Raw genomic sequence first — 15,862 nt, forward strand, 5'->3', positions numbered from 1 at the left:
GGTTTTGCCACTGTTTTGCCAGTGTTTCAAACTCGTGAGGCAGTCACACTGGCAGTATTACAGCACCTAGATCTACGGGCACTGTGATGTAGACAATATGCCTATGGACCATCCCTTGTATCATACATATTACTGACACTTCAAAGGGGCATTACTCTTCCTACATGTTTTACTAAATCCTTTTAAACTGACCGATTAAGGAACTGGAGAAATGCTCATTATCCTGCTTTTTATTTTATTTTTTAAACATGCCCACAACTTGGGACCAGGACTCATTAAACCTGTGCTCATGCTATAATATTTGGGAAGAATGATAAATCCACCATCTGAGCTCCTTGGGAATCGTGCCCAGGGTTCAATTTACTTCTTCTGGTGACAAATAAGTTGGCTAGACTGGCAACACATAGATGCACACCTCAACTGCCAAAATGCTCAGCTCTCCAACTCAAGGCAGGAGGCATGGCATATAAGAGCAACAGCATCCCCCAGCACACACCAGTGAATGCTGCTATCAGCGGCACTCGGATTGGTAACATTGAAATAATAAGCTACCTTGGCTTCAATTCATTTCCTTTTGAAGGATGATTTAATGCAGCAAAAAAAGGAAGCTAATGGCGTATATTTTTAATTATATTCATGCAACTATTCCATTGTATTTCCTAAGCCTCAAACACATCTCATGGTTCTGATTTGTTAAGTGAGCCTATGGTGTTTCGGGTGATTCGGAGACCAGTAGGTCATAGTTGGCGGGCGTCTCGTTGCCAGTATTGCAGGTACATGTTGAGCAAAATTGACCAGATTGAGGAAGGTGCTGGTGAGCTGATGCAGTCATGTGGACAGAGGAAGCTGCTGCTAAAAGGGACATTGAGAGCCAGGGATTGAAAAAGGACATCATAGTAGTAAGCTGTGCATTGATAGATGCAAAGTGAGGGCACGTCGAATGTAATTGTTGTAGGCCCATCATGTGCTCAAAGGCGACCCCGGATGCTGTGGGATATTGATAAGCACAGTTAGTGGCACAGAAATCCATGCTATGATCACTAAGACTGCTAGGGGTACAATTTGCTAGACTGTGCTCTGTGCAACTGTTGCTTTCCTGTGGACATGCTGGCGACACTGGGTAGGCATGGTTCATTCTGGTGCTCACTTCAGTGGCTGGTTTCTTTTGGATCGGTTTCTGCTTTTTTTCTTTCGTGAAAGACGGCTGAGACAAGCTAGGTTGGTTGCTTGAATCCAAGCGAGAAATAAATTCCTTTGTGGCGGATGATTTTCTTCGCTTTGTACCTGCTGTCGCAGAATCCAGCTGCACCGAACCACACTCTACTGTGCTGCTTTTGATGCCCACTCTTCTCTTCATCCTCTGCACCAAGTATGGGTAGTCTCTTCTAAAATTTGGGTTGTGGTAAAACTGAAAAGAAAGACAAAGCACTATGATTATGATAATGGTCCAAAGTAAAACATACAATAAAAAAACTACAAGTGTCCTAAAAAGATGTCCTTCTGAAGCACAGAGAATCTGGTAGATAGAACCGTCAGGCTATACGCCTGGTTTTCCTGGTTATTTATTTGAATCCCAAACCCTTAAATTAATATTCAAACAGAAATCCTCTGAATGTTGGGGCGTTTCCTCTAACCCACATCACAATATTTAAATTTTACATTCTTTACTATTTGTAATAGACATTAAATTCATGGTTAATTGACAGAGTGCCCAGATGGTAAAAGGAGTTTGGTAGCTTCAAATAGTTAAAGGGGTACACCATATGATTTGCATTCAGTGAACTGCAGAATAAGGAATGATTTCCAGGCCTTATCAACAGGCCTGCATTTCTAGAACCCTAACTGGCTGTTTGGCTTCTCGGCCCATCAACCATTGCCATTGTTGTTTCTGCCTGCCACGACTTCTCTCTTTCCCGCTTTGCACTCATGTGTCTCCACCTCATCAACATCCACATCCACGCCCTAGACCACCAAAGCTATGATAGATGGCTTCCATGCAGAATGCCCCTCCATAATTACCATGTCAGAGATATTTGTTGCCATTTTGGAATTTGTTAGTGAGAAAGTACAGGTTGCAGGCTTAATTAGTACCAGTTATTGACTAGGCTGTCAATCCAGGTTCTCTGATCACATTACCGACTGGTTAAGTCAAGGTTTACAGTTTTATCACAAGGATATCTTTGACTAATTGCTGGTTATCATTACAAAGAAACTAGCAACACAAGTTTATTACCTTGCAACCACCAAATATCTACTCTTTCAACAGGCTTACAGTAAAATGTTTACACAGAAAAACCTAATGCAACATTAATGTATTCAGATGAAGGTGTCCTAGTCCTGTCTGCAGCTCCAATAATACCAGGCAAGCAACTCTCATTAATTATGAGATCACAACTCTTGGTTTCATAGCGAGCTCCGTAAGCTCAAGTTTGAGAAAAGAAACCTGGAAAGGAAGTGGCAAAAAGACCCGTCGGTAGCCAACAAAGAACGTTGGTGCTGCATTAACGCGAAGTACAGAAAGAACATCAGAGAAGTCAAATCTAACTATTACAATGAGCAAATAGAAGCCGCTCCACAAAGGATCCTTAACTCTGTAGAAAGACCAAAGGCACTGTCCCCCCCGGTTGCTCCTTCGAATGAGGACTGCAAACTATTGCAAAGGGCATTCACTGAGAAAAGCCAGAGATGCCATTATTAAGGCCAGAGAAGCATCCAGTAAGGAGTCTCCCCCCATAGTTGCAGATCCGAGACAGAGAGAAAGGGCAAGTTTTAACTTTCACCCGATCTCAGAAAAGGAGATCGTCAAAATGTTGGCAGAAATGAAACCTTACTCGTGCTCTGAAAATATAATCCCTCCTAAAGTAATTCGGGATAATAAGCAATTGTTTGCCCCAGTCCTGACTAAAATAGTCATTGCCTCATTTCAAGATGGCAAAGTACCTCAAGGTATCAAGGAAGTCACTATCACGCCCCTGATTATGAAGCCGGGCCTAGATCCCAAGGACCCGGTAACTTGCTCCAAATTACCAACTCTAATTTTATTCTCAAAGTCATTGACAAAATAGCAACAACACAACTTCAAGCACACGTCGAAGCCAATGACATTCTCCATGAGCAGGATACGTGTTTCCGTGCTGCACACAGCACGGAGAGGGCTATGTTAGACCTTCCGAACTGCATGCTAGCCATCCTTGACAAGGGCAAGACAGGGCTTTTAATGCTATAAGTGCGTTAAATGCTCTTCGACCTGGTCGACCAACATTTAATAAAGCAGGTCTTGGACAAAAGAGCAGGGTGCTCTCCGGCAGCACTGGCTTGGCTGACATCATTCCTGGCAGGCTGCAAAGCAAAAGTCCACTCGGGAGATACGTTTTCTAAGGCGGCATACATTTCAGGGTTACTCAGGGAGCTAGTCAGTCCCCTCTACTTTTTAATCTCTACAAGAAATATCTGTGCGAGTTACTAGAAAGCGTCAGCGTATTCTTTACTAATTATGCATACGATACCTTGCTGGTGCTGGAGCTGGAGGGAAACTTCCTACTAGATAATGCAAAGGTCACTGAGGTATATGGCATCATAGAAAATGTATGGAGTGCAACTGGATGTGCCGGAATAGTAAAAAGGCAGAGCTGAGCTGATGATCTTCGGCTCGTGCCAAGCACTAGCTAAGTTAGGAGCAGACTACGAGTCTTCCAACATCAAAGACTCATGCATTAAAGTCGACGCTCAGGTTAAAACCATAGGGATGATGATGGAGGTGTCCCTGGGGCACAAGGCCCAGGTGAACTATCTGCATAAAAAGAATTCTATTACCTACGGCTGCTGAGAGCCACTCGTCCACTCCTAAGAGAGAACAATTTTGCTACCAACGCGAGGTCAATCATCTTATCCCGCTTAGACTATGTCGCACTCACCTGTGTCTCTGCAGGAGCGATGGACGAGCCTCCCTTGACCCGTGTCTTCACTTCCCCTGTTTCACCCGGAGCAATACCTTTCAAATACAAGGTGTACACTCAGACCTGAATTCACCCGATTCCCCTAGGCCCTTCCCTTCTCTTTACTGTGTGCTGTGATGTCCCCCTATGGGCTTACCTTGATCTTTAGTAGGGTGTGAACTCCTTCCTGCATTTGCAGGGGCGCGATTCACACATGTGATTGGTGCCAATGTCTGTAGGCTGAGTTCAGATGCCAAACGCTGTTTTATGCCTTCACAGCGAGGCCGAGAGTTCAAGGCACCAGCTTCTTCACTGGCTAGAAAGTCCTTCCCACAAGTGATCGTTGCGCGGAGAATGTTGAGTGTCCAAAATTGTCTGTATTGTCTTTGTTAGCTGCTGGTAGGTTTGCACAGCGCCTTCAATTCGAGTGTGCCTGGAGATGGCTTTCCCTTTCACTTGCAGGAGAAATTATGTGGTATTAGTGCCTCGAGTCCGGGTTCAGCGCTACTGGAGACTTGGTGGTTAGGTAAGTTTGCACGGAGGCTTTGGGTAAGTATGCACTGCGTAGAGAGAGAGCAGTGAAATAAGTGTCCACTTTATTGGAGCGAGCGCAATGAATAATGTCTCTTCTTTCTTACAGGGGTTTTTGCGCTCATGCAACTAACCTGGATTCCAGCATCGCGGGAAGATTCAGTGAGTATGCGCAGCGTTACTGATGTGTGCGTGTTAACGCTGTTCTTCTTTGCTCATACAGCTGCTGGTGTAGAAGTCCCCTGTTGACTGGAGATAGCTGCGGCGTAGAGTAAGAACCAGGTAAGCTAAAGCTGAATGATCCAGAGAGGGTAAGCAGAAGTAGGATGATCCGTAGCAGGTAAGCTGAAACAGGATGATCCGGAGCAGGTAAGCAGATGCTGGCTGATCCAGAGCACGGCAAGTCTGTTGCTGATACAGCTCACAGTAAGCAACACGAAGCACTGGAAGAATCTTGGGTGTGGCTTATATAGCCAACCACACCCAAACACTAGAGAGCTCATGAGTTATCATGCACTTCCTGTTTGGCAACAGGAAGTGGTAACCAGGAAGTTACTACAAACACTAGGAAGGAATGAAGGGAGGGATTTGTTATGGGTTCTTTGTGTCCCTATGCCAGGCCTGCCAAGCTCCACCCAGCTTGCCCCAACTACCTGCCTGATACCCATGACAGTCTTCCCCCTCAAGACCCCTGCCAATGGTGTGTATGAGGGCTTTGGTTTTTCAGGATGGTCCCGATGGAATTTCCGCACCAATCGGGGGGCATGCACGTGCGTGCTGGTTTCCCATGATCTTTCCTGGGGTCCGTACGCCTTCCAGTCAATCAAATGATACAGGGTCTTTCGTTCTTGTTTGCAATCTAATATGTTCTTTACTTCATATTCTGGTGCTACTTCACCCACTTGTATGGGTGCGGGAGGTGTGGAAGTTCGGGTTCCTGGGTGTGCTGGTTTTAATAGTGACACGTGAAATAGACACGTGGATGTATACGCATATGTTGAGGTAACGCCAGTCTCATGGCTGCTGGATTAATTACTTTTTCTATTGTATACAGGCCGATGTATATAGGATGAAATTTCTTGGGACTCTTTAAAGCAATGTGTTTAGTTGCCAGCCAGACCGAGTCTCCCACTTGATAATCTGGGGCTTTTCGTCGATGGCGATCAGCGTTATTCTGTGTTTCTTTGGCTTGCTATAGGTTCCTGCTGGCTTTTCTGGCTGCTTTCATGATGCTGGCATGTATATTCTTTACTGCGGGCATTTCAATCTTTTCTGGCGGATTGTAGACCGACATTCTGGGGTTTCAACCATATATAGTAATATATAGTAAAGAAGGGTGTTGCTTGGGTTGATGAATGTGTTGAGTTGTTGTAGGCATATTCTGCCATCCATAGAATTTCTGTCCAGCTTTGGCTTGTTTGGTGTAATAGACAGCGCAAATACTGTTCCATGGTCTGGTTTGTGCGCTCGGTTTGGCCATCCGTTTGAGGGTGGTGACTAGAAGACAGACAGACTTCTACTCTTGCCAGGGCACAACATTTTCTCCAAAAATGAGATACAAATTGGCTGCCTCTGTCAGAAACGATTATGGGAGGGGATCCATGTAACTTAACGATTCGGTCTAGAAAAACCTGCGCCAGGGTCTGAGCTGAGGGAATACCATTTAGAGCTATGAAATGGACCATTTTGGAGAAGAGGTCCACTACTACGAGGATGGTATTATAACCTGAGTTAGGGGGCATGACCTGGTATTCATACAAGCCATAGTGGGTACAGAACACAGTTTTCCACTCGTCCCCTTTCTTCATGGGTACCAGGTGATATGCGCTGCGTAAGTCTAGCTTGGTGAAAATCTTCGCTTGTCTCACCTGGTCTATGAGTACTGGTATCAGAGGTAACAGGTACTTATTTTTTATGGTGACTTGATTTAGGGCCCGGTAATCAATACACGTTCTTAAGTCCCCCTCTTTCTTTGGATCAAAGAAGAGTGGGGAGGCGGCTGGTGACTTAGATGGTCTAATGAAGCCATTGGCCGGGTATTGATCCAAGTAGGTCCGTGGATGAGTGTTTTCTTCCTCACTTAATGCATAAATGCAGCTGAACGGTACTTGTGCCCCTGGTTGCAGGTCGATCTGGCAGTCGTAAACTCGATGTGGTGGTAGAGTATTAGCTTGCTCCTTCGCTAACACATCTTGGAACTCCTGGTATTCCTCTGGTAAAGTGCCCACCAAGCCTAAACCTGCTGTCTTTTCCTGTGAAGCTAACAATGGGCTTCCTTTGATCCCTTTGTCGTAACAAGAGGCGCATTCTGTGGAAAAGAGTAAGGTTCAAGCTCGCCAATCTATCTTTGGGTTGTGTGTCTCTAGCCACGGTATCCCAAGTATCAGCTGGAATTGGGGTGCAGCGATAAGGTCGAATCTAATACTTTCTCTGTGGCCATTTTGGCAGATTATGGTGATGGTGGAAGTACACTGTGTTACTGGTCCCGAAAGGAGTTGTGTGCCATCCACAGCTGTTACGCTTTCTGCAGTGTCCTTACGGTGAAATGCTAATCCCAAGGTCTTTCCGGTGTTTATGTCCAGGTAGTTCCTAATAGCCCCACTTTCTATGAAAGCCTTGAGGGCATGCTGTGAAGGGTCTACCAAAACCACAGGAATACTGAAATGTGAGATCTGAGTGCTCCGTTCCTGGCTCGACAGACCGACCTCTACATCTGCCGGACGTTGGAGTTTTCCGGTACCGCACCTGTGTCTTCCCCTATGTTATCTAGTACCCCCATTGTCTTCCGTGGGGGTTTAATCATGCAGTTCCGGAGGAAGTGACCAGATTGGCTGCAATATAAGCAAAGTTTTTCCTGACTCCTCCGTTCTTTCTCTGACTTGGTGAGTGGCCCCCTGAGAACACCCAATTGCATGGGCTCTGAGTGTATTTCTGAGGCCTGTCAATGGGACGCTTCCTTTGGTCGGACATACACTGGTCTATGCTCTGATCTGTTCGGTCGGCCTTGCGATCCTGTAACCAGTGGTCTAGTGAGAACCGCTGAGAAGCAGAGCCACCCAGAGCCACCCAGGGGGCAGCCACACTGTCATCACAGAAACAGAGAAAAGCCAGAAGCAGGAGAGAGGCGAACCCTTGTCCCTGGAAGCCCCAGCAACATACTGACATCCCTGTGATGCCAAAGGGAGGTACAGGAGACCAAGTGGGGACTTGGTGTTAGAAGGGAGGCAGGCATTAAATACTCTCCATTGGCCTAATAGTTGGGACAGCCAGATTGGCTCTCATGTGTGTTAGACCTACCTGAAAGCTCCTCTTCTTCATGTCAGTGGATGGGAAATTCCACTGACCACCAGAGAAGGGTCAAGGACCCATACCCAAGAGGGAAACTAAGGTCAACAACTCTAATGGAAAGTACAATTCGATTAATCTTCCTCACTTGGCAGGGTTAGTTTACCAAGTAGGCCGAGTCCAAGGTCGAGGATCCAAGTCCAGAGAGAGACACAAGTCATCTTCCTTGTTGCAGTACTTGGCAGGTTAGTGAACCAGGTCTGTCGACTCAAATAAGAAGAACCTCCGTCTGGGACCCAATCACAGTTGGAACTTCATATGGTATTACAAAAGAAAAAGGAGACACTGGAGTGTCCTGGGGAAGGGAGGCATTCCCCCTGGGTCTAGTGTAACTGGAACGTTATATTGAGAAGCATCAGGAGGAGAGAGTCATCCTCCTCACATCAAGTGGCAAGAAGCAACAGGAGGAGGGAGCCATCCACCTGATATCAAGTGGCAGAAGTAAGACAAAGCTTCCAGCCAAAGGGAGCCATTTACACTGGTATTTGACTACAAAGTTTAAAATGAACATTTAAAGCCAGGGAAGGGAAACATTCCCCCTGAAACCGCAACGCTCCCAGAGGAGAAGGGTTGTTGAACTTGTTTGTTTGTTTGTTTGTTTGTTTGTTTTTTTGAGGACACTTTAAACTAGGGGAAGGGAGTCATTCCCCCCTGGTGAGCATTGTTTGAACTTTGATATGTTAAGCCTACACTAACCAGGGGAAAGGAGTTATTTCCTCATTGTGAGAACTATTACAATTCCCGAACTGAACTGTGATCACAAAACCAGGAGAAGGGAGCCATTCTCCTGGGCAACAAACAGTTTAGCCTTATCTACTTTAGTTATAAGTGTGAGAGACAGAATTAGGGATTTTGACACAGGATGTAGCACTTAAGTAACATGGACATTCTGATAGATATATTTTAGTCTTTGGTTGAGGCAGGGAAACCCTGCATAGAAAAAGGGAAAAATAGGCTTTCTCTTTCTTTTCACAAAGAATAAAAGTCTGTACCAACCACCATGCCGTGTTTGTGTCACTCTTCTCCTTCTGCTCCCTTACAATAGGTTTTCATTATCTCGTAGGAGCCCCATATGAATATAGGTAATTAACGATTTCCATGCCAGATGGTAAAACTGTTGTGAGATCCCATTCCACAAAACATTGAAGCTTAGCATTCCATAAAGTCTTGTGTATCTTGACAGTCCATGTGCTTGATGAGCTTCAAATAAATTCTTGAGCTTCAGATAAAATATCAAAAGTACCACATTGGTCCTGGAAACCATCCATGCTGCTAGCGTGAGATGGCCCTACCAGAAAAAGGGATGTCAGGCACCAAGTGGGTCAAAGAAAAGTATTGGAAATAATGCAAAGAACAGGAGTAATTCGTACAAGGAGGCTTGAGCACCTCCTCACATTAGAGAGGATTTGAGGAAATGAATGAAAGGACTGAAAGTGTAAGACCCCTGAATTCTGGTGAAGGCATCCATAGCATGAGGTCCAGGTCAGTGTGCTATCTAAAGAACAAACACACCTGTCTGTTCAACTTTAAGGCAACAAAGGCTCCCCATGAAGGATTCGTCAGAGACTGCATAGGAAGAAAGTCTTCCCTATATGGTCTCCTGCCAATTGAATGACGAAGTGTTGGTAATTTCACTCTGCTATCAAGTCCTTCAGGCATGGAAAGTACTCTGCCTTTAGGAAGACGTGACTGTAAATAAAGGTGCCGTAGATAATCAAAAGAGCTTGGGGTAGCACCGGCCACCTTACAAGTGATTTCAAGAATGGGCAGAGCCAAATTGTCTGTTCTAGCCAAATATGAGCTAGTAGTCGGTCCCCGGGGATCCAACATAACCCTGGACCAAACTTGAAGAAAAAGATGTAGCATGTTACCTTTTAAGGATTCTAATCGGGCGTCACACATCGGACCAGGACCCTTGCCCTAAGCCTAGGATGTAGCGCTCAATTAGAATACTTTTTCTTTATTTCCTAGAATTCAGATTGAGCTGACACCCAACCCGTCTCACACCCCCCTTTACAAATACCCCGGGTCACAATGGACCATGAACCAGGTCGGTTGGTGGGAATACAATATTTATTTATTTTAAATTCAAAGAAAACCACACAATTTTAATATTTGGCAGCAATCACCAATGGAGTGATAATTACAATGTAAACTGATGAAATACACTTGGTTGACCTTCTATTAGAACATATCCAAAGCACAGATAAATAGGAGCAATTTTACTGTTTGGGTAGATAGCACCCGAGTTAAGATTTCCTCCTGCAATTCTCCCTCAAACCCCAGGGATACTAGGCAGCAAATGGAACTAAAATCCGACCTTCCCTTACGAAATGGGAGGCAAACCTTTGCATTTGCATAAATGACACTTGGAATTGCTAAATAATTAATTTATGTGTGCGGTTAAATAAATGAGGTAACTATGATTTCTAACAGTATCAGCGATGTAGCAACTATAAGGGAAGGTATGAACAAAGGGCAAACAGTTCAAAAATCAACTTGAAAGTAAGAACACAATGCAGCCAAAATCACATGCTGGAAAGTTTAAATGTCAAAACGGTTTTACAAAAAAAATGGGTGAAATAGACACAATCGGAATGCGATTGTTAGGCTGGGTGGTAGATGCACATCACAGGGATAATATAGAAGTGAAAGAGTGACTCTAGCTGAATAACTGGATGAGATTTTCAATGTTGAAAAAGATTCGGTTTGGGGAAAATAAAAGCAGTTAACAGAGAAAATAGGTTTGGAAAGAAAGGACAAGTTTTACTTAAACTAGTTTATCAAGAAGATAGCGCTGCCCATGAAACAGGTTAGGCGGCCGTCTTAACCCCCTTCACGCCGCATCTCTCTATGTGGAAATTAATTAAATTCTTCAAAATGTGACGAAGGACTTATGCAAGACAGAAATTAATGGAAGAATTGCGCTAACACTAGAAAATCAAGGAACAGAATACAAGGTATGGATGGGATTAATTGGAAGGTGGAACAAGATAAAGATAGGGTATACTGGGTGTTGCTATGGGATGGGGTAATACTCACACTCAGCGCTTAAGTTTGGGATTTGGGACAGCCAACCGGGTTTCTGGTGGACTCAAAGGATCTGGTAATGCGGCAGACTTTCCTGACAGAAGACAGCTGGGCAAAGATCTGGTCACGGCACAGCAGCACCTCAGCTGGATGGAGCGGGTAAGCAGGGAAAGCAGGCTGCACTGGACAATCCAAAGTGGGCTCAGCCATCTTTCCCCTTTCTCCCTGAATTTAGTGGGATTTTGTTATGCGGTTTAGTACTGAAGGGTGGTTCTGCCTGGATAGAAGGGCCTGGATCAACTATCCCTTTTCTGACAGTGGAGTCTGGAATCTGCAGGGTAGATCTGGAATGTCTGGATACGCAGGATGCACAGGAGCTGGAGTGTGTCCTGTCTCTGTGAGCTCCCCCCCTTTTTATAAGGCGGATGACACCACAGGATTATACGGTGGGGCAGGCTTAGGCTGGGCATGCCTCTAACAACTGGATTGGTCAATGATGATTGTTACCACCTTCATGTCAGCCGGTTGGACTTCAAGGACATGACATCAGTTTTTTGGTGTGTGTTTACTATGCCCCGGCCCTCCCACAGTTAATTTAGCCAAAAATCAGTTTTGACATAAATTGCACCTTTTTACAATTGTGGCACTTTTGAAACTTACATAAGCAGATTGCATATTTCACACAGAGGATGGCAGTCCAACTCCCAAGTCTGTAGGACTTTGTTTTGTCTGTCTAATAATTTTTCATCATTTTCAGTGAGAAATATTTTACCTAAAATTCTATAACTTTATACATGTGTACATATTATCATAAGGCATGTTAGTATTGAATTTCAAAGTGGCACCATATACACTTTCCTCAGAGTATCCAATGTTCTGCCATTTCCGTCCCCAACATGCTATGGACAGCCAAAATACCTTGTTTTAAAGCCACAAAAATTACATTTAAACTGTTAAATGTTTACATTCCTGCGTGGTCCGGTTGCAGAGATAAAAGTCTTAAAAGCTTATTAATAAAATAGTCTTTTGAGCCAGTTGGTCTAGCTTTTGTCTCCCATATAAGGACATACATCCAAATGTTGCTCTGGAATGGCCTTTGAGGCACACCAGGTTAATGTTGAGGGGAGGTGTTACTTGGAATTTCACACGTATGTTTCCCAGAATCTATTGTAACAGGCTAGAGCCAAGAAACAAAGTCTGACGAGCATGTGATAGGCTTCCTCTTGGTCCATTCAGAGTTTCCAAGGGGTGACCCCTTTTGGGGGAAGGCTCCTCTTGTTGCCAGCATGCAAATGTCCTTTGAAGCCAAGCAGCAAAACCTGTTCTGTGGCTTCCCCAGTACAGCAAATGCATTTTTTTTCTGAGTCAAAAGCGAGGCTGTTGGAATAAAACATTATATTAGATTTCAAACAAAACCCTCCTCACATTTCTAGGCAAGGACAAGGCCTTATTCAATATTACACTTTTAAAACAGACATTTTTCCTGTTTGCAAAAGCAACCATTGGTTATTTCTGCTGGGATGTCACTTTCAAATTCAGCCTTCTTACATCCAGTTTCTGAATCTTTCCAAAGCCCCATTAATGTTTCCAATGCACAAGCATCTGTCAAAATAAAGATCCATTGAAACTGACACATGAACAGAGAAATAGGGTTTCTTTTGAAGAGTTTATCTGGCATAATTTGTAGTGAAAAGTCAAGCATTTTTCCGTACAGCTGGGAGTAAAGTTGTTTGTGATTTCACAGATTTTTCCTGACACAGACTGTCATTCAGTCAAAAATGCTTTATTTTGCTGGGGAACAACCTCAATATGGCTGGGCATAGTTGGGTCTCACTGGATTAGGACTGTGAAGTGTTGAACAGATGAAAAAGGGCATCATGGCGGCATCATTTTAAATGTAAAATATTTCCCTTTTCAATGGGACATTCTGAGCTTGCAGCAAAGCAGCGCTTCTTTTCAGTTCTCTCCTTTGGTCCGCAAAAGGAAACACACTTGCATCCTTTCTTTGTGTGTTCCTTGTTTCATCTTGCCCCATAGGTGATTGGCAAAGACCAGGCAGCCATTATTTTGGTGACTGCAAAATGCAGTTTTTCAGGCCACGCGTTAGTGCTCAACAGTGCCAGCGCAGCCATTTTGCTGGTAACTGCTGAAGTGCAGATTGCTGAAGTAGGGGAATTCTGCAGGGCTGGTCAATGTATCCCACAGTAGGGCAAAGTAGGGTTCATCGGGTGGAGTCCTTCTTCCACCAGGGAGCAGTACACCACAATCCTCCCGTTGTCTTTCCTTGGAGTGTGGAGCGACACCCACAGACCATTTGACAAACAATATTGAGCTATATGTGAGATATATTCATTGAATGACAAGAGTAAGCCCCAAGGGTATAGATGGGAGGTACTTAGAGGGAATAAAAGGAAAATAGTACACACGATTATTTTCATTGGAACCTACCCCTGAGACCAACGTGACTAGTCATGGGGATAGACACTCCGCTATATAGTGACAAACACCTACCCCTGTATAATGACAAAATTAAAAGTATCATGGACAGTGGGTAACAGAGACGAAGGGGGAGGGACTGTCCACCTCTTGGCCAGAGGATGGGTCTTTTGATAAGGGAATGTTAGACCACCTGTGCACCTATATGACAGCCAAATATAAGAGGAAACAGCTACAAAATAGGAGGGAGATCTTAGATTTGTGGCAGATGTTTGAAGAAACCCCCACCACGCAGAAAACAGAGACAGCACGAGAAGCTCTAAGATTAATGGGGAGCAGCTTGGGAGAAATCAGAAAAGGGAGGGGGAACCAAAGAAAATCTATCCATTGCTCACACAACTAGCAGAGGGGTACTCAAATTCAACTTATATGTCAGGGGTAGTGCTCAAGAAACACAGAGTACAGCCCCACTCCTGCCATACGACCCACTGACCAACACCCCCACCCACACAGGGGTGAGTGCCAGGGATATTGAGGTGGCATAAACTTCCACCTATCCGGAATCGGCTCGATTACGAGCAGCATGTGAGGCAGCGAGTGCACCAGAAAGTGTGCCCTGACCCCAGAGTGCCACCCCTGCCCCACCGGAAGATGAATGCAAATCGGGATATTTTCTCTTCACGATTGACAGCATGCCCATATGGACCGTGAGGGTAGAACGAGAAGGAGAAACTGATAGTTTGGGATACGAGAACGTGGGGTTGGTAAGGGATGAAGAGTATTGGAATGACTTTGACAAAGTAGGAGAGGGTATGGTAGGAGGAGTACAACAGGTACAGTGGACCACTCCTAGAGAGAAGGATACATGGAAAGGGAGGTTGAGAAACAGGCTTCGGAGTATGGCCCTAGCAAAAAAGAAAGGAACAGGAGTAAAAGGTGGGAAGGTGAAATTGAAACTACAGATGCCCCTCATCCCCAAGGGAGCTGGGCGGCCCCATTATGTCCCTTGTGCACAAATGGATAAGAACAACCTCCTTAAATCCCTCCCCCCAACTCACAGCAGGCATGGGAAAATGGATCTTTGCATTCGAGAAAAACTCGGCAGGGTTGCCCCTCGCCATAGGGGATATCAAAAGCCTATTAGCATCCGCAGTGGATGATCAAGCAGAATCGGTGTCGATGAAAGCAGGGTACCCGGGAGTGACCATAAGCAATGACACGCATGATGGGGCATCATTTAACAATGTTCTGGCACGGGTGTGGTATGCACTGCGGAGGGCCTTACCCGACATTCCCGATTACACTCCATAATGCAATGCACAATGGGAGATGGGAAAGACGCTGCATAGTTCATTCTTCAGGTCCAAGAGATGTGGAGGGTGGAGACGGGCACCACGTGGGATCAGTTAACATCCCTATTTTATTTCATAATAAAGTGTGGACTCCTTAAGGATGTACAAAAGGCTTTGGATAAGATAGCTGGGATAGAGGCAAAAGGTTGGCCCGAAATACAAAGCATAATAGTGCATCACTGTAGGAGGAACAAGAAGAGAGAAAAGGAAACCATTCAAAGGAGGTAAGCAGAGGAAGCAAAACTCGTACGAACAAAACTAGTGAAGGTGGCTGCCGTAACAGTAGTGCTGCCCCCTGAGCAGACGGGAGAGGAGGGGGGTGTCTCTGTCACAATACAGGCAAGGATGGCTGCAGTGTGAGCAGACAACGGGCAGGAACAGTGAGGAGGAGATCAACAGTATATGGGACCACAGTGGCAAGGAAGACCTGTGAGAGGACAAGATGGGTCCGGGTGACAGTGGGGAGAAGGATTCAGAGGACAAGGCCCTAGCGGGGGGAGCCAAGGGCAGTGTTGGTCCTGCGCCAGGTGGGGCATTCCTGCGCTTAGGGGGCACTTAGCGCAGGAATACCGAAGCAGACAGGGAGGAAACTACCAATATATCCAACCCTATTATAATCAACAACACTACGATGCCCCCACCATGGTAGCCCACACGGGCCGACCCAGGGAACATATGAGACACCCATGCCCTACCCCCAATTACCGCCACAGATACCCAGTCTCAGTACTTACTGCCACCCCATCATACGATGCAGGCACCCCAGAATCGCCCCAACCAACACACGATCATAAACAATAACCCTTTCGCCACTGCACCGAACGGTGCACCAATGCCGTACCAAAGAGCCTGTATGCTGGGGGGAGACACCTTTTGTTGCTCAGGGAAGGACACCTATCCCAACTAGGACAGCCCACAGAGAGCACTAGCACGTCCACTATTTACTACCTTGAACCCAGAAGAGGAACCACCGGTGGGGGCGGAGATACGAAACAAGCTTCATCTTCATGGTGGACTCGGCGGTGGAAAAGTCATATATCTGCGAAAGTGATTTTCCATTATCTGGCCAAACTCTTGATACGCAAGGATTCTCTGGAATTGTGGTCATGGTTCCTTACACCGAAGATTTGGATGTTAAGATAGGGGGAAAAGTAGTGCGAGCACCCTCACTTTATCATGAAAGTTCCCCTGTCAATTTACTGGGAAGAGACTTGCTCAGCAAGCTGAGCATGA

General features: G+C 45.3%; 1 protein-coding gene across 1 annotated transcript in view; it reads right to left on the reverse strand.

The window, feature by feature from the left end:
* Positions 1–563: 563 nt before the first annotated feature.
* Positions 564–15,862, reverse strand: part of LOC138481643 (heat shock transcription factor, Y-linked-like) — a 131,835-nt gene continuing 116,536 nt past the window's right edge. The window contains exon 2 of the mRNA XM_069613812.1: positions 564–1,408. Within this exon, the coding sequence (XP_069469913.1) occupies positions 704–1,408 (705 nt within the window). The 3' untranslated portion in view covers positions 564–703. The remainder of the gene's footprint in view (positions 1,409–15,862) is intronic.

This window comes from Ambystoma mexicanum, chromosome 5p (assembly GCF_040938575.1).
Source record: "Ambystoma mexicanum isolate Mex_15411 chromosome 5p, UKY_AmexF1_1, whole genome shotgun sequence".
Lineage (NCBI taxonomy): Eukaryota > Metazoa > Chordata > Amphibia > Caudata > Ambystomatidae > Ambystoma > Ambystoma mexicanum.